This window comes from Vanellus vanellus (genome assembly GCF_965231255.1).
Source record: "Vanellus vanellus genome assembly, chromosome: 1".
NCBI lineage: Eukaryota > Metazoa > Chordata > Aves > Charadriiformes > Charadriidae > Vanellus > Vanellus vanellus.
Window position 1 is genome coordinate 61643434 of NC_138905.1, and position 20274 is coordinate 61663707.

The window sequence follows — 20274 nt, forward strand, 5'->3', positions numbered from 1 at the left end:
GCAGGGGGTGAATAATACAAGTAGCAATACATAAGTAACTACAACAAATACTATGCCACCATGCATGCTTCTTATGCCTCTTTTAAACTGTAACACAAAATTCAGTTTATTTCTGCATAACTAGTTTCTCCAAAGCATTATGGTCACATTAAAAAAGGTTTCTCCCCTAGAAGTCACTAAGGACACCACAGGCAAAGTAATTACCACTCTCAGTGATTCTAAACAGTATTAAAAAACTTAATAATTTCTTAATACCACCCGATATGAAAAAGCCCCAATCACCTTCGGACTTAGAGGTCTTTCAAGATACGTGTTTAAAGCCAAGGTAAAAACCCAAAGCATTTATTCAGTCCCACAATACTTATAACACAAACAATTTTTTGTCCTCAGTGTGACATTAAGCTTGAAGAAACATTTTAATGATAATTTCAAGTTATTTTGCTTTGCTGCTAAGTGAGTGGACAGGTTTTTGGAACATCTTTAAAAGAAAATGGAAGGGGAAAGGAAATTATAAAATATAGAAAAATCTTAATTCTGCTTTCTGACTTGTTTTGGTAAACTGTGTTTTCTTTTCCCACATCTTTGCTATGCAACTAAGAAAATTATCTACTTCATTACCGAAGATTTTTCCCCCTCTTAATTATAGACAAAAGAATAAAGCATTCACCTTTTTACAGACATCCAACAATGACTTGTAGAATTTCTTGTCTATGGTCCTAAAAATCTGAAAATGCAGTACAAAGAGGCCACAGATGCCCACATATTTATCTCTCTGGTCAATTTCTGAAGGTTCACCTACAGAAATACACCAAAAAATCCTTTTTTGAAGTCTACTCCCAGACTAACAATACAAACCATTTTAGAAGCAGTGAATCAGGCAGGATAATCATGAGCTTGCATTACCAAGTTTGGCTTCAACATTTGCAAAAGTTGTGCGAAGAGTATACGCAAATTCTTCAGCAAACGTGCTGTTCTTCGACACTGACACTCCACCATTGACAGAATCAAACTGTTGCTCTATGCAGGACTGAGCAAAAAGGAAGAAAAAAAGCATAATGATAATGCCATGGATTTTGAACCTTAAAAGAATACTGATTTTGCAAGAGAAGCATACTGCAAAAGCACATTGAGAAAACTCCCACACCACTGGTGACTGTTTAGAAAATCCAAAGTGTGACCTTTTTTTTTACTACTGTGTGGTTTGTGGTAATTTTTTTAAAGACATTAGAAAAGTCTTTAGTGGAACTGTATTTAATATTTTTCATGTATTTTTGTTAGGAAGGGGTGTTGGCAGGACAGGAAGGGAAGGATCCTGAATGAATAAGAGATGAATCCTATCTATGTCTCAAACATATAGTGAAGTCTTTGTACTAATGCAACATTAGAGAAATATAGATGAAAAATTGATAGCTGGTAGCAATGTCCTTTGAAAGAATAAGCCAAATCGTGTTTAATTATTTACTTATAATTTCCCTTCTGAAGGTCTTTAAAGAACAAAACCTTCCCTATGTCATTTAAGATGTAACAGTAAGAACCGAGCAACAGTCCTATTCAATTGACCAGATTCAGCAATGTTATCCTCTGCCCACTATGCCACAACATCCGATTTCAGTGTCTCAAATACATACTTTTCTAAAAAAAGATGGCTTCTTGTATGAACACATTTAAATTAACCGCACTGAAAAAGTAATAATCCTCTCATCCACCTATACACTTAAATGTTTCATCGGTCTACACCACTGAAGTGGTACACCATGATAGCTACCTGTCTCATATGCTAGGAGTCAGACATTTATAACAAGAAGTCACACAACATATTTTCAAGATGACTGAGGAGACTTTAACCTGCAGCTAAAATAAAGTGGACCTACATATGTAAGCCTGACCACTACGTAAATTCTGGTGAAAAACAGACTCCCTGATAATACACAGTCTTAATGCTAAGTTGTCTGCATTTCTTTAATTCTGCAAAACAGCAAGCATTAACTGCTACCATTCAAAGCCTGACACAGTTCTAGCACATAAGAGCAAGGAAGTATCTCACAATAGAGCCTTTTTCCCCCCCCCATGCACAGATGCAAGAGCCAAATTCACACATCACTGTATCCAGAACAAAACAAAATAAAACCAAACAAACAAAACATTCTAAAAAGAGTGCTGCTTTAACATAATAGTTTCCCCTATCATACTGGGGAACATTAATTTCGTTACCTGAAATATCATTCCATCAAGTAACTGGCATTCCAGTTTAAACAGCAGCTTTTCAAATGGTTTCAGTTTATCTTCTTGAATCCCAAACTTAGAAGGGTTGTGATGGACAGATTTTAGCAGCCTGTTAGGAGTAGGTATGGAACATATACATACAACACAATTAAAACAGGTTAACAGTTTTATCAACCCTGTACTATTTTGATAGTAGATTTTAATTGCCCCTGTCTACACCCAGCAGCAACTCCAAAATAAATAAAAAAAGACAAAACCCACTAGGTCTGTATAAGCCATTTGCATTTGAATAACTTCCATTTTCAGGGTTTCAATGAAACAGAGTAGGTTTTCCGCTAATTTAACTACCTTTCCAATTGTTGATGTTTCAGCTTTTATTTAAGGCAGCATTCTTACTTAAATCAGTATACCCATCCTCATGATCAATATGGATAGTCTTAGATCAGTTCTGTGCAAAATTAGTTTTCTTACTGAACGTATTTTAAACCCCACCAACTATACCTCTTTGTCAAGATGCTTGCTGCTTATTGTAAATATAAGATTCAGCACTTTAAAAACTTATTGGTGCTGTTAGGAGGACAAATTAGCAGCTTAGCCCTGCTTTTCATTGAGGTTTCTAGAGCACTCTCAGGACTACCAAAATCCACGTTCCCACACTGACTTTCGTGGAACAAAGACACACACACATGCTTTTATCTTTTATGTTGTGGAAGTATGTTTCACACCTTCAGAGACACACCTCTTATACATGGTCCAATGATCTTTTAGAGTGGCGTGATTGTCAATTATTTCATCAAGAGTGATTAAGACTGTGAGCAACTCTCCCAGATGCTCATACATTGCCTGTTTAAAACAAAAAGGAAAGGACTGTAGTTGTTGAGAAGTTTATTACAGTCATGTGTGTAAAAGTGCAAGTAAAATTTCAGTTCCTTTCAATACATTATCAGCCAACAAGACATCAGCTAGAGAGTTAAATTGGAGATTTCTTGGTTTGGTAGCTTAAAGATTTAGTATTTCTTTCAGTGACAAAAAGAACATTAGTTCATGTACAGGCACAGCTTTAAGTTCATTGCTGTAATTTGACATTGAAGGTACAATTTTCAAAACTGTCTACACGCAGAAGCACATAGCACACACAATAAGGGAGTGTAGAAACATTTTTCAAGACAAGAAGAAAGCTGTATTATGACAGACATGGAAATACCAGCCCTTTCCACATAAAGGCCAGAAAAAGCTCATTAGCAAAAAAAAGAAAAACCTTTGAAGGAGATTACAGATTCAAAGTTGCACTTGAAATTCACTTTCTTGACGCTTTTCTCAGGATTAATGATCAAGAAATACATATGTTAAGATAAGCAAAAGGGGCTCCAAGTCATTCTCACCTGAAAATGAACTCCAGATGTCTCTATAATTTTAGGTGCATTCCTGTAAACAAAATAAATATTTTGATGCCTTTTTTTATCCTTAGAACAGAGCATATTTATCAATTCTGTATCATGGTGTGTTCTTTGTTTCTTAGGGCACATTTTTCTTCATTAACATAGTAACTTCAGAAAACAAAAGAATTCTCAAAATCTGATCGAAAGTATACACTATGTGAAATCTGTATGCTTCGATCAAATTTAGTAGTGTTTTTAAATGCACTGCATGTGTCTGGCTCAAACCACTAATTGCATTCAGTGCACGTATCTATCAGCAATTCCCAATTCAGTTATGCTAACAACAAGTACCCTTGATACATACAGCCTTGTGGCCCAGAAGTACAAAATCACTTCACACATTTAATCAAGCCATGTCTAAGCTACTCATCCAGCCTTATTCATTCAGCACCATAAAGACAGTCTACATTGTGCTGTAGTGCAAGACAACAAATAAAACTGAGAATGATGATGCTATCCTATCTGGAGCCAGGGGCAGGGGGGGAGGAGGGGGATATAATCAAGAGCCCTGCAATTATATTCAGAGCTAAAACCAACAATTCTACTCAGAGCTAAACTCTCCTCAGAGTTTTCAGAGGAGCTAAACCCAATAGCACTTACTAAGCTCAACTTCAGGTGTTGAAACCATGGTCATTCCATGAGGACTATATACAAAAATGTATATATTTAAAACATTAAACTGTGAATATAATCTGACTTTTAAAGCTTCTGAAGCTAGTGGTATCCACTGTATCAGTCAACAGAAGGAATCTCTCCAACAGAGCAAGGATGAAAGTGTAATAAGACAATCTCTTAGTCATAAAGATTAAGTGTCTCTGAAGGATCAATTCTACCAAAAAATAGCAAAAAAATAAAATTCTTGCACCTCACTATATGAAAGCGACGCCTTTTGTGAAAGTAAAGCAAATCCACTTTCATAATGGCTTACGAAGCCCAAACTTGCACAGCAAAGCACTCTCCATATCTCTAGACAGCAATGTTCCAAAAATGACCATTCATAATTTATACATTTGTTTAACTACATAAAAACAATATAGCATTTTAGGGAATAATTACTTGTTGTTTGTGTAGAGAACAGCCAACTGATGCACTACATTCACCACCACTTCATAACATCGAGTAACAAAGCAAGACAGCTCCTGAAATACAAGAAAACAAAATGCATATATGTATAGACCTTCCTCATGCACAAACTCTCATTACTTCCAAAACACTGAACATAAACCACTGAATTTGCAGCCCAAGCTCCAACTACATTCCTAGTCGAAGTCAGTGGACAGACCTAAAGCAGGATGGAAAACATCATGCTAGTAACCAACAGCTCCGAAAAAGGGCCTGGAACTAAGCTAAGAAGTTACTGAACACAAGCTCTCAGTACAAATTGGACTATTAAGGGACCAATATGCACTTTGGACATAAAGAAAAGCATAATAAGGAAAACAGAAATTATTTCACACTTACATATAGCTTTGACAATCTAGATAATAAAATACCAGAATTGATACACAGGGCCACATTTTTAAAAGGATATAGATTCCTTAAAGAAGGTACAAACAAGAGTCACCATAATAGGTTCAATGTACATTAAATATCTTGCTGTAAAAGTTTTCAAGAGTTCGATTTATCAAAGACAGCAGGAAGTGACTTGACAACAGTGCCTAACTACCTTCAGAGAGAATATCCCTGATAGGAAAGGCTATCGTTTTCCCACTAGATTCAAGAGTCACACTTTGGGAGCTGATGATAGCTGAACTCAAATTAGAAATTAACACAGAAGCCTGTACCTACTGTAAGAGCAATCAGCCACAGAAAGCTGCTTTCAAAAAAAAAACAAGACGGTGTCTTTGAGAGGGACGTTTGACTACAGCAGACCTTGAGCTCAGTTACATAGTACAAAAGGAGTAAGAACAGGTCAACTCTGACCACGTAAAGGACTACCTTAGTTTATATAATGGATTTTAAGAAAGCAGTCCTTGAGCAATAAGGTAAAGGAATCTGAGTTTCCCTTAACTGCAATAATATTTGCTTATTAATGCACCCTATAATCCCATCAGGGAAAAGTCATCATGTTATGAGTCTAGCCAGTCAGCACACAGATGGCTTAATTGCAGACAGGCCACACCAGCCAGCCTGCCATTCCTGCCAGAAGACTGGCTAACAGCTGAATTCTGTCTTCCTTTCCATCAAAAATAGATCTTATTTGGGCTTCTGCTTTCTATTAGTCACCAGTTTTCACAAAACATAAAAGTGTCATTACTTCTTATACTTGTATTGCTCTATCAAATGCAGCTGAAACAAGCCAACAGGTTCCAGAGGAATGTATTAATAGACAATTGAGAACATGTTTCCTGGGGAAGGGGCACCAGCTGCCATTTTAAAACTTCCAGGAAACAGTCCAATTTAACAGCACGTGCAAATTAGCAGCCACATAATACAGACCATTTTTTCACTTTATCAGAGTTCTTCAAATACACTGCAGAAGACAGTGTATTTGGTCACCTAACTAGTGTTTCACAGCACTATTTTGATAATTAAAAAAAATGTTTTGACAGAGCAAATTTAAAGCTTAATATCTAGTTAATCCTGATATCCTGAACTCAGAAGAGCCAATAAACCAATATGTGGACATTAGCTTTATGAAAGCAACATTTTTACCTCTGCTTCTTCATTCATATTTCCACGATACCCTTGGAGATATGCTCATAACATTTCCCAGTCTATGGATATAGACTACTACTGAGTGGATTTAGGGGAACACAACAGTTGAAAAAGAACAAACTCAGTAAGGAAAAATTTTTCCCCATAGCTTTACCCAAGGCAACACACACCTGTTCACACAGTAACCTTCCCTTTGGGGCAACATCCCGTATCTCCCTTCTTTCCCAAGTTGCTCAACAATCAGCAAGCCATCATAGCATACAAAGTGGACTCACATGCAATACTGCTATATTTTTGTACAGTGTTTACCCTATAAATATACACATGAGCATATACCTCCTAATAAACATAAACTTGCTCTACAGAGTGGGTTTGCAATGCGTGTAGATATCCAGACAGCCAGTCTCCCTGCTCTCAACTTCCATCCTAGCAGGGTAAAAAAAAAAAAGTTGGAAAAACATAAGTGTACAGTAGCCCCGTTTCAGAACTCAAGTCTCAGAACTCAGTCTCTCAAACAACTGCTCAAAAGAAACAGAGGATGACAAAAGAAACTGACAAAGTCAGTAAGACAAAAAAAGGGAAAAAAAACCCACACAAGATATCGTAAGAGCTAACTACACTTGGGCATCATAAACAAGGTTGAGAAAACAACTTCCTATAGCATTCAACCTATTATGACTCAGTAAATGACTACTGCCGTGCTAGTGTACAGAAAAAACAGGATTCTTAACCTTTGTTAAACTAAAATGTAACATTCTGGAAGCTTCCTGTACATTCTCTACTTCAACATAGATTTCGTTACAAGCAACATTACATAAAAATAGAAACATTTTTGGGAACAGGACAGTCACTTAAGCTAAGCTGAAGACAAAAAATTTCACAGTAGACTGAAACCCAAGAGCGCAGGAAATCCTCAGAAGAAACACAGATCCTGTTTTCATGCAAAGGACAACCAAACTGTCTAAGAAATGAGTGTTCTTCCCTGAAAGTTTGAGTGAGGCACAAGCAATTTGTTTTCCAGGTACACTTTTTAAATTTAAATGTACAAACAATTAATTTCCAATGTTCAATGAAAACTAAAACTTGCTAATGAAAACCATAAAAATAGATATATTTAACTTTACCACTACATGAAACAACCTCAATTTATCTTGTTACTGAAATTTTCTTAAGTAAAATCTAATTTATTTGAACAACAGTTACACAAACTGTAATTTCTTCTCTCATTAGACTTCCACAGTTTTAGACAAGTATAAAAAAAAACCCAAAACAATGTGCAATACGTCAGCTGATTGTGACAGGTCTGCAAGCAAAACATAGCAATGTATCAAATAACTCAAGTATCTTTCAGCAAAATGCAAGCAGGATACTGCAGACTTAAATCCACTTTGCAAGTAAAATTAAGATTATAATTGCTGTAGAAAAAAAAAAACCAAAAAAACAAAACATACTCTACCTGCAAAAAAGAAACAAATCTTCCCATCTGTATTTGGCAATCTCCCTCCACCATGCTGGAATCTGTGGCTTGAAAGACAAACGTTTGTCATTACTTTCAAAAGCCTGTGTTGGACCTGTTAAATTAACATTGAAGCTTGCCCTCCAAGCCTTTTGTTTGTCATACAAGTGGAGCATGCTATTATAAGCATACTGATGGAGCCTTAAAAACTTTTATTTTTGCTTTCCTAAGCTGGACTTATATTTGAAGTTTCTTTCTCATTAAAAATTACATTGTTTGTAAATTAGACACAAAGCAGGAAGAAGTCTCCAGTGCCTGAGAGAAAATAAAGAATACGCAAAGTAATTCTTTAAAGGCTTTTATATTATGTAACTTAATATAAAAGTTTGCATTTTAAAAAGTTTGTATGAAAGCACAAGTTATTTATATTGCAAGGAACATCCTTGGTAATTATTTATCAAAATAATATACTACATCAGAAGAAAAAAGCTGTGCAGCATACGATTCTGTCAAGAAATTGATTTTCTTTTTCCTACATATCATCCTGCACAAAAGAAAAAGCTCATCACTATAGCTTCAAAGGATTACCTGTACAACAAAGTACACTAACAGGATACTATGAAATACAATAATTACATCACCGATGCCAAGTTGTTTCAGTCAACTGAAGCAGTTGTAATACCACCTGACAAAATACAGTCTTTTCAATGTGAAGACAGATTAATGCTCTAGATGTGAGATTTTTCTACTAGGCCACTCTGAGCAAAAATGGCAAGTTTACCTGCATAAGAAATGCAGGTCTTATTGCTTCATGAAATATGTTATTTTAGAGCAGTCACCAGAGACTAAAGTAGTCTCAATACTTCTGTAAGATAGAGCTCTGGGACAAGATTTTAAATATTGCATGCTTCCTCTTTACATGTTTTATGTAACATTTACTTTGTTTAGTGTACATCCCCAAAATATGAATCCAACTAACTATTTAAAGTTCCTAGACTAGGCCTAGCCACTCCAAGGACAAGATGAAAAAAATGTTTCCTTATACAGAAGAAAAAGGCCAGCACCAGTAGTTGTTTAAATTTCAACCATCCTTGAGACAGAACTTTGCCAGCTGTTCTAAGTAAGAAAATTTACTGTTATCAAATTAGATGCTACAAGGAGGGACATGGAAGTGGAAAACATAATTTCTGCATCCTCACCTAACCCACAGAAGGCTGACCTCTCAACTCCTGCCATTCTCAAGCATTCTCCGCAGAACACCCACCAGGAACAAACTGCTGCTGTGATATGTTTATCCGCAGTCTGCCTTTTTTTGTGCTAGAGACATGGAAAAGTTTTGCGGGATCCCCTAATATAATTTTGGCAGCATATCACTTTCTTTTAAGATATTTAAAACAATATCTGATAAGAAGTGAGAATCTGCTAAGGGGGAGGAAACCCACCACACTTTTTCATGTTCCTTAACTGAACCACAACAGTCATCTGATATAGCACTGAAAAGAATGATAAACAGTCCCTGTCTCAAAGATTTCACATTCCCCAATACTTCTGTCACAGTCAAGGCTTTGAAAAGCTTTAAAAAAAAAAAAAACAAACTCTTTTTACTTCTTTTCCCTTTCTCTCAAATTTCTTAAATAGAAAAAAAAGTTGGTTGATATGTCTCTAAATCAACTCCTTACTATATTCAGTCCTTGGGACCAAGATCTGTGCTTATTCCCAGACTAGCATCCTTTAAGGTGGAAGCCTAACACCAACCCTTCAGAGGATTTACCAGTCTAACTCCAAGACAAAAAGCAGCTTTCACCTAAAGCAGGGTCTCGTGATTTGTCAATTGAATTGACTTACAATCACTTACGCCCCTGTATCATGTCATGGTCTAAACAGTAGTACAAGTACCATCACCTGCACTTGAAGGGCGGATGACTTTAACAGACTGCAACTTCTCTTTGAAACTATGACTGCGTAAGTAAATTAGGTAGGACTTGGTGGTCCAAGTTATTTATTAATGGTTTTGCTGTTTTATTACAATCAAATTACAGATTTACTCTTTTACCACAACCAATGTAAAATCTAGTCCCAATAGGAAATAAGTTGGTATAGGATGCATTTACGCGTGAAAACCAGGTTTTCAATGCTGTACTTTGAAACACAGCTGCTACAGTATATAAGCTCAAGTTTCTATATGTGATACGTTAAATACAATGTCAACAGCCCATGCTCCTTACTTCTCATATAAACAAGGCTGCAACAAAACCTTCTGTTAATGTAACAGATAAATTGTATCTTAATTATTGTATCTTAAGCTAACTCCAGGACAGTCACAAGACACTAACATATATCCCTATAACCTCAAAGTCCATTATTTGGTGTTCATCAGTCAACTATACAGAGAAAGCATGTATCCGTATTATAAAATTACACTTACTGTAGCACTGAAACAATAATGTAAAACTACAAACTTTTACAGTAAAGGGAGCTACTTACCTCCTTCTCCATAAAACAAGAGGCCATTATAAAATTTAGTTTCTGCCTAACAACAAAAGCAGAAATTTGTTTTTTAATGAATAGGACACATGTAATCATGCTATAAAAATTATTTAGACATTATATCTTGTTTCTTTACTGCTAAAGAACAAATTTATATATCAGATTGCCAATCTGCAAACATTTTCATACACAGTAGTAAAAGAAACAAATTTACCTCATATTTTAACTTCTTGATTTCACAGCAAAGGGCAGCATACACAGTTATTACTTTGTTTAGAACCTAAACTCAAAGGAGAAAAAACCACACAGATTACAAATAGAATCGCGTTTAGAGAGCTTGGTTTTAGCTACAATAACTCTTTTATTTTTTTTTCTTTTAAGCATAAAGTGCTTACCTTGTTTTCTGTCTTTATGAGCTCCAGTAGGGAGGACTGTTCATATGGCAAAAGCTAAAATTAAAAAAAAAAAAAAAAAAAACCAAACCACAAAACAAAAAACAAACACACATACAGCTTTAGAGAATATTGATCAAAAATACATTTATCCAAGTAGGCAAGTAATTTTTTCCCCCAGTTTAATCTCAAATAAGGTCAGTAATAAGAGAGCAATAATTGCACATTACTGGCAACCTACGCTGCAGGAAACCTTCGCTCTTCACACTCACATGGAAATACCTTTCCTTTCAACTCTAGGTAGAAAGGCAAATAACTAGCTATACTATATAGCATTTACAACAAATTACTTACAAAACTTGGAAAGCAAAAGAATGGTCATTACAGTGTATGAAGAAAAAACAGCCCAAGAAACCTAGAACATGAATTAAGAATCCCAAATGCAGGAAATAGGATGCATAGTGTATATCTGTATGCAGGCACTGACATTTCGTACTGAAGTCAGCCATGATATTGACTAGTTCGTATACATCCAGCACTGTGCTGGCCCTACATATAATTTATTCAAATTATTCAGACAGATGATTTTTTAAGAGTGCATCTTCAGCACAGACAAGTTCCATGTGGTAACAAAAGCATTTTTAAATAATGTCTGCAAATTCAGGGAAGAGAAAAAAAAAAATAATGCTCCACAGAGGACAGCAAACTCATGACCAAGGAAATAGCCACCTTGGGAGGACAGAAAATACTGTACCAAGGCCACTAGGTCAAACCACAACTATAAATACATACACAGTTCGCGCTGCAGTTATAGAAGTATTAGTGAGCTCTTCTGGAACCCCAATCCCCAGATAAAAACACCAATACCCACAGGGAAGAAGTTTGCTGAAATTAGGCTTCCCAACACATGAAGAACTGTAAGTTCACTTAACTTCCACTACTATCCAGAAGACTGGAAAAGAATAATATGAAAACATCTTCTCTTATGATATGCACCGATTTATTAATTACTTGATAATTAAATAATTAAGATGGTATTAAATAGGTTTCTCAAACACAAAAGTCAAAATTATAAGAGCACAAGTGCAAGCTTTAACTTCTCAGGTTTTGAAGGGTAGGAGGAACTAGGAAAATAACAGTTGCAATATATGAAGACCTTTAATGCAATGGGATCAAGACTGAAGTCCCAAACATCTCCAACAGAGTCATCCAAAGCATCTTCAATTCTCTTCAGCTGAGAGGTGTATTCCTCAAGAAATTTTCCGTAATTCTTCAACTGCACTTCAGCATGAATTTCTGAGAATTGATAAAATTTGTACAGTTTTATAGACTGTTCAGTAAACAGCAATATCAAAAAAATTTTAAAAATATTTAATCTGTTGCTATTTAGCTTATAGTACTGTATTCCTCATTTTGCTGCAGCATTTTTCGTTAATAGAAATACATCTTTAATACAAAGTTCTTATTTATTTAAAAACAGTCATACAACTCAGTGCCAGTTTAAAAAAAATCCAACTACTACCTAAAGAATATCAAACATCTAGGAGGTTTGCAGAAAATTATTTTTTAAATTTACATATATTTTCAAACTAAGATCTTAACAAACCTAACAATCACATCTAGGTGCTGAGCAAAGAAATGACTGTAGAAACCATAACATGGTAGGCAATTGTATCCATCGGCTGAACCAGTACATATGCAATCATATTAGAACTTTGAGGCAAGGGGTCTCATAATTTCAGCCTGAGCAGCAGTTGTATTAGTAGCAATCCCCCCTTCCACTCTCTCCCTGCCACCTCTCAGGAGTCATTTGGGCATTACACAGGAAGTTTTTGGCTTTCAGTCATTGCCTGTACTCACAAATTCACCATCTTCAAGCAGAACTTTTCTTCTGCTTAGCACCTGGGCATTGAAAAGCACAGCTGTCCTGTTACTACTAGGGGCAAGTAGGTTATTATGTTCAAAAAGTAACATTCAGCTGGTTGAACACAAAGAATAGTGGCATTAATTAGCAAAGTAAGTCTAAAGACAATTGGTCCACAAGAGTTTAATTCACTCTATCCTGTTCTATTTTCTTCCCACCTTAAGAAACTTTCCACTTCATCCCTGCCCCCCCACCCACCAGTTATATACAATTACTGACTTAGCTGCATAATCCAAACTATGGAGCGAAAGATTACAGCTCAAGGATTCTATGCTCAGTAAGGAAGTACAATCCTTTTTCATGTGAAGACTAAACTGCCTTCCCCATAACTAGATAACAAATCTAATAGCTTGGGATCTTCTGCTATTTGTTGAAAATAGGATTATCCAAAAAAGTTAGAGAATGTAAGACAGCTGAAAATTGAACTTTTCCTGAACAAGAATTCAACTCTCACATAGCTCTTTATATGTGCCCTTTTCACATTTCAGCAAGTTTGAAAACTATATTCTTTTATTCTGCATTTTTAACTGAGCCAAATGTTAGTTGATGGCTACTTCAGTGTGAGAACACTGCTGAATCAATTATCACTTTTGGAGAACGAAAATACTTGACTGAGACACTGCACCAGGCATAAGGGTAGTAATGAAAAAGGACAAATTAATAAGGACAAGATAAGGACTATGCACAGGAAGGTTGAGACTGAGGAGAGACAACTGCAGTGAAGTCCTGAACTAATTCTAAGCTACTACTTTGAAGCCAGCAGCAATGCCAACCATAAGGGTACATGGACTGCAAAGCCAATCCAAAAAGCACAGTAAACTCTCTCACACTAAGTTCTGCATTTGTGTCATGGGGCTGTACCTGTACCCGCAGCCTAGACAGCGCGCAGGCACCATCAAAATAAGGAGACTGAATTTCATTTAAATGGATAAGAAGCAAGGGAACAAAAAAACTCTCCATCAGCAGCGTGCACCCCAGACACTGATGTGCAGCCCTTGATGTATCATAGAATATATGATATATTGTTTATTTATATATTGATTATTGATATAAATCATCATATTGTTCTATTCCATCAAATTCATCTCATCTTTCAGGTTCCTTCCAGTGCAACTTCCGGAAGCTCTGCTGCAGAAAACCAGTAAAACTCTGACGGATGCAGACCCCCTGCAGAACAGAGTTTAACTAGCCACCATTTCAGCTTCAGTACTTTACCGCTAGAAAATCTGGAGTATGGAGACTTACTATAGAGGTATGCTGCGGTATCCTCCCCAATCCCATCTGCACCCTCCACACAAAAGACAAACCAAGAGCAAGGTAACTGACAGAGATATTGGGGCTTTATACGAACAACAGAAAAAGCTTCCAAGTCATACAACAGTAGAAAATTAGCACTGCTGTTCAAATGAATTCCCTATGAAACACGTAGCAATTCTCAAACAAAACCTCTCAGCAGTGCTCTGCTAGAGACCCACAAACTGTCAGTGTACCAGCAGCCAAATGATGGATCTGAACAATGCTATAGCTCAACATAACTGATAGCAAATATTTCCAAATACTTAACTACTGATAGCCACCAATTTGCCACCTTGTACTGATCATATATAAAAGAAGAGACAGGTGTGAATAGTATCTCACTATTTTAGAGAGACAAAAGAGTGAAAGCTATTAGCTAGCCAGAGATAAGCAGAGTTGAACTGATAAAAAAAATTACTTCGAGATGGAAGAAGCTTTTTAAGATGCAGAAACATTTTCTTAAGTAAACTGGCTCACATGGAAGAAGAAACAGAAATCACAGAAATCAGATACTTTCTTTTTCTTCAGAGCACCAGGCATACTTCATAAGGTATAATCTGTTTACAATAAAGTTTGATTTAGTTTCTCCTCAGGTGATAACATGAAAGTATTACAATTGGAACAGTGCAAGAAACCTACTCAGCAGTACAGATCCCCCAACTTAATCTTATCTCCTTCCATAAAATCAGCAATATTCAGTGGGCTTATCGCCACAGCAGGATTTGCAAATGCTATGTCCATAAATATCTAGGACAAAGACACAACAAACCAGACTTACTTAGTATCTTGAGTCCTCGGTTGAGAACAATCTAATTGCTAAAGCTTAATGATATAGGTATAAAGTAGACAACAACAAACAAATTGTTTTCAAGTCACAGGATTTTTCTTCGGCTTTTCTCTAGGAGAACATTGTGTGCTGTTCTCAATGGAAGATCAGCCTGTTTGCTCACTGTCAAGATGGTGGTAATGGAGCATATTATGTCATGCAAAGTTCTCGTAGCTGCACTTAATGTCACGGTCAAACTAGTGGAGTTCTGGCATTTTGAGTAAAAGCTACATTTTCCATTCTGCAGCTGGAGAACTGGTAAAAAACTCAGCTCAGGACAGCTTCAGTTTCCACTGAAATCCAGATAAAATGAATATGGCATAAACAGTATCAACCCTTGGGATAACACTGTATGTGAAACAGTTGGTCCATGTGTGACATATTTTCATAGCAACACCTGGTGTAATTAATTTGGCACAGTTCAATTTACAGTGTGACAACCATATACGCTCCCCGTTTAGAAAGTAGGTCACCTCCACAGGCTGAGAAAAACGTGGATTTTGACGGGAACACAAACCCACTGTGAAAGACTTAAGCATCACAAGGTCTTATTTAATTATTTTTTAAAGGTGAAACCGCAAGTGACCGCCCAACTCCGCGCCAGAAAGCCTCTACCAACGGAAGCTGCATTCAGCTAACTTATCTCCGTATGACTTCCCTGCCTAACCGAGGAAGAAACTGAAGGGAAAAAAAAAAAAATAAAAAAATCTGTGGGGCCACGAGAAATGACCGGGAAGGAAAGAAACACCATCCCCACGACAAGCAGCTGTTCCTCCTGCCCGGTTCATGCAAGAAGAGACAGTCACGCAAACCTGCCTGCCGCCTCCCTGCCACGCCGGGAGCACTGGAGAAGACTCCCCACAGGGGGTTAAAGGACGAAGGGTTGGAGAAGCCACACTCCCACCTCAAGCAACCCCCGGCAACTACAGAGAGGGCGGCGGGGAGGAAAAAAGGTCACGGCGACAGGCCACCCCCGCAGGCCTGACCGGAGGAGGAGCAGCCCTCGGCTGGCGGCGGGGGGAAGGGGCGCGGCGAGCGCCGGGCTCCCCGCACAGGGCAGGGTCCGTGAGGGAAGCGGGGGAGGGCGACCTCGCTCAGCTCCCACGACTACTACTGCTGCTGCTGCTTCCTCCTCCTCCTCCTTCTTTTTCTCCTCCTCCTTCCCTCCCTCCCGTTCCCAGCGGGGGTGCAGCGGCGAGCGGGACCAGGAGAGGTCCGAGGCCGGGAGGGGGACCACGGTCTCCACAGCCCGAGCCTCCCCCCGCCCTGTGGCGGTTACCGCTGCAAGCCCCGCGGGCCCGGCGCTGGCCCCTCCCGCCCCCGCCCGCTCACTCTGCGAGCCGTCGTCCAGACGGTCGAACTCCCAGTCCGGGGAGAGGGTCTCCAGCGCCATCGCCGCTGCCGCCGCCGCCGCCACCACCAGCGCCCGGCAGCGACTCCCTCCCCTCCCCTGACTCAGGCGCACGGGACTTCCTGCCCCGCTGCCGCACCGCACTCTGGGAAACGGAGGCAGCGGGAGGCACCGGGACTCCGGCGGGGCGGGGCGGACGTTACACGCCAGCGCCCCTCCCTCTGCCTGAGGGCGCTCCTGAGGCGATGCCGCGCGCCCCGCCCCGCCCCGCCCCGCCCCGTGGCCGTTCCCGGCCGTTGGCTCCCTTACGCCTCGATGGGCCGGTGCCGCCAAGTGGCTGCCCCGCGGCGAAGGTCGGGGGGATTAGAGAGCGAGAGAGCTGGGGGAGGGAGGGGGACGACGACGACAGCCGGGCACCGCGTTTCGGCCCCGTGGTGTTGGAGAAGAGCGCGGCGGCCACCGCCGGCGCTGCCGAGGTTCCTGGCGGCGGCGCCTGAGAGGTGTGGTGGGGCAGGGCAGTCCTCTCTCTCTCTCCCCCCTTTTTTTCCTCTGACCCCGCCCCCCACTCGTATCTGTGAGCTGATCGTTTCGTTTTGGTGAGGCAGGGCCTACCTCGGAGGTGCGGGGGGGCTTTGGGAGCATTCCTGCTTTTTCTCCTGGTGTACAGGGCCCCACACCGAGTCCCCCTCGCACCGATTCCACACTTCGGTCATGTTGCTGAGAAGGTGAAAAAACCCTTCCGGGTACAGTGGTTAGAGTGTGACACCCACCCCCACCCCCCCCCCAGCACTTCCCCTTACTGATGCTGGAGGAAGAGAGGGGTGGGAGGAACTATCCCAGCTCTGGGGGAGGGTCTGGAGCTCAGGGGCAGCGGCACCGGGTGACTGCTGCCAATAGTGGCATCTAATCATCTCACTGTCCCCTGTTGTCACGCAGAGCCAGGTACATGAAGTACTTCCCTGCATGCAGCCGGTCCCTGTTTTTTTTTCAGGGCCCTGGTGGGTGTAATATTAGAGAATAAAAATAGAAGTACTTTAGAGTGCAAGAGAAGTAGCCATTCAGGGCCATTAGCAGTGACCACAGCAATAACATTACCTCAGCAGAATCTGTAGCATCAGCAGAAAAGGAAATGGCTTCAAAAGCAGTGTCACCAGGAGCATCAGCAATTTCAGTGGGGAAAGAGCAACAAAAATAGCAACTCTGATGAAAAGATGTATCAGGAAGTGCAGAATCATCCATAAAAGCTAACTCTGTAATGCAGCAGGTTGGACAATAGCACCTACTCTAATTGTTTTCTGATTAAAAGGAATCCATCCTTCGGAATCTATTGATTTTTAAAGTTTCTAGGAAAGAAAGATCTGGTAGGCAGGTTTATTGTTAATGAGTTTTTACCTATTTAAAGTGCATTCTAAGAGACCAATCTGGGTCTGGGAAAGAAAAGACAAAATTTAGTTTTGTGTGAAACGACATAAACAATGTTTGGAATAACTTTTTTTTTTTTTTTTTAAGGGAGAGAATTCTGCTTTGGTGAATGTTGTCAAATAATCATAATGTAAATAGGTCTCCTCCATTCATTGGCTTGTGTGCAAACTTAAGGTGTTCGTACTGGGATTTTTAAGTCCCTAGAAGTTTAATTGTGCAAGACATTGACAGCTGGCAGTGAGCACAAGTATCTCTAAAGAGATGATAAGTATCACACAAAATGAAACCACGATTTATACTAGACTTTAAGGATTACATTCTGTCTACAGCCATGCAGATGCAGCTTTCATTGAACTCAGTAGAGCTGCTATACGTTTATTCAAAGCAAAGACATGTCTTCCAGTTTTGAAAAACAAAACAACAGAAAACTTTTCTCTAAAAAGCATATGTGCGTTCTTTGAAACAAATACTGTGTCTTTCAATTATGGAAGACTGCACATAAACAGAGGCTTTCAGACTGCTTAAAAAGTAGTCACCAGGCTTTTTGTCATCTATCTCAAAAAAAGGTGTCCTTGAATTCTGCAGGACAGTAAAAGAGAGAAACTTGTAGAACTGGCACTTGGCAGGGCCCTCCCGTCCCCACATCCGAATTGAATTACTGAAATACTGTAGGGTTGGTTATTGCAAGGTTGTGAGGTCATCAAAACTGCATGCAGGGTGACCCAACTTATTAGTCTATACAATGGCCACACCAAAGGGTGCACTGTGATCCCCACAGCATAAGATGATGTAATCCTTATTTTGAATATGGAAAAAGAAAATTATATTAAAAGAAAATGCATTGAAATAGTGCATTGAAAAAAAAAAAAGAGGGGCGGGAGGTTCTGTAACTGAAAAAAAAAAACAAACACAATTAGACTCAAGTAAGTACACCAGCAAAATTTTATGCTGCCATTCATGATGCAGTTATTTAAATGAGTTATTACTATGCTTTCATTTGGCTCACTAGGTGGCAGTGTTTTGTTGCTTACACTGAAGTTATTTAGGTCAATTCTAGATGCTACTAGAATTTCAATTTCCTCTGAAAATCTGGTTTATAGTTTAACTTGAAGCTGACTGTTTTAATGACAGCAAATATAGCTCAGCTTTGATAAGTTTTCTGTGCTATTTGCTCATGTGAAATTATTGACATTTTACAAGCATCATTTCTGAAAGTTCGGTGACACTCATGGCTTCCATTTGTACCAGGAAGCTTTTATTTGGTACAGGCTTATAGGAAGTTGCTAAGATTGTTAAAATATCTTTTATCATCTTCAGATAATAAAGAAGTCTGAAAAGTCTTTAGACTTTGTTTGATGCAGTGATTTTTGGTAAGCTGAACACAGGCATAGTTGAGGAAAAAAAATAATCTGTTGAGCAGACCAAAATGATCATGAAAGTAAAATTTCGTATTGGACTTTCATGTGAACTAAGTGAAATGTGAACATAAATATTTCCAGCTGAAACTACTTGTTACACTTGAATACTAGAAAGACTAGATGAGAGAATAAAGTCCAAAATGCAGTAGAATTAATATGGTACTATGACTGTTTTATTTATGGAGTGAATTGGCTAGGTATCTATGGATTCATAAATTAACAGGGGTTTGATTCCATCAGGTATTAAAAATCCCTTTTCCTTTGAAATTATCCCAATTGGAAATATCATTCAACATTGGACAATACAGTTACCTGGTATTGTTAAACAGTATTTTTATGATGTTTGGAAGCTTATTGAAAATTTTAACATAGCATTCAAACAGGAACCATTTTTATAAATAATAATAATTAAAAAAAAAAAAACCAACACAACGGATGAAAAGCATCCAGAGCAAAACTTGCTTCTCATATATAAAGGCAAAGCTTCACCAAGTTTGATAGAATTGTAGTTACTTATAAGAGAAAGAATTTGGCTTGCTGGATCTGCAGGAAGCCAACTAAATTATACATTCCTTGTCTGTGGAACATTTAATGCTCAGCTCTCTGAATATTTAAAATAAAATAAAGTTCTTGCTCAAAGTTTTTGTGGCAGGATTCCCAGAAAGGATTTACTATCTGAGATTTGCTCTTTGCAACTCTGTTCCACAAAGATAATGCCAAACTTCTTTTGCAGAAGTAGTTTCTATTCTGTTGTATGGAATTTGAGAGACTTCCATTTATGCATATGAGTAAGGCATCTGCACATTATAATTCTTTCTGCTGGTTAAATTGGTAAAATAATTCCATTTTCTCATCAAATACATGCCTCCTTTTGGTTACTCTGGAAAAAATGAAGTGTCAAGCATAAGGTTTTAAATGGTTGTCCAAATGGCAGAAAATCCATGTCAGTAGATTGTGAACGCCTTACTATTGTGTGGGTGTTTGGCCTGAAATGAAGGTAAGACCCAGTAAAAAAATTAAATAAGGAAAGCAAGTTTTAAATATAAGTGTTGCAGAGATAAAACAAAAAATAACTTTCCCATGAAATCTTGCTTCAGCAAGTGGAAAAACATGAAAAGTTTCTGTTGTATAAAATTTGAGTTGAAACATGTCATGCAATTAACATGCATATTCCCTAACATAATAGCTAGGGAATAACCAGTACAAAACTTTACTTTAACTTTTTAATTACTCAATCTTTAAGACTGGGTGAACTCTAAAGTACTCCTGAGGAATTTGAGTCTGAACTATGACCAAATCTTTATTCATCATGAAAAGCGCCATCAAGGCTGACTTCCAATGACAAAAGCCTATGCAGAGCTAATTTAGTTGATTACTGAATC

At 38.6% G+C, this 20274-nt stretch overlaps 1 protein-coding gene across 1 annotated transcript in view; it reads right to left on the reverse strand.

The window, feature by feature from the left end:
• The window catches only part of WASHC4 (WASH complex subunit 4), a gene marked incomplete at its 5' end in the record, with an annotated part of 43391 nt that extends 27297 nt beyond the window's left edge, over positions 1-16094 (reverse strand). The window contains 12 exons of the mRNA XM_082481338.1: positions 668-795; positions 904-1027; positions 2212-2332; positions 2963-3066; positions 3606-3648; positions 4719-4801; positions 7777-7844; positions 10261-10306; positions 10478-10543; positions 10659-10712; positions 11812-11951; positions 16034-16094. Of these exons, the coding sequence (XP_082337464.1) occupies positions 668-795; positions 904-1027; positions 2212-2332; positions 2963-3066; positions 3606-3648; positions 4719-4801; positions 7777-7844; positions 10261-10306; positions 10478-10543; positions 10659-10712; positions 11812-11951; positions 16034-16094 (1038 nt within the window). The remainder of the gene's footprint in view (positions 1-667; positions 796-903; positions 1028-2211; positions 2333-2962; positions 3067-3605; positions 3649-4718; positions 4802-7776; positions 7845-10260; positions 10307-10477; positions 10544-10658; positions 10713-11811; positions 11952-16033) is intronic.
• Between the last annotated feature and the right edge of the window lie 4180 nt (positions 16095-20274).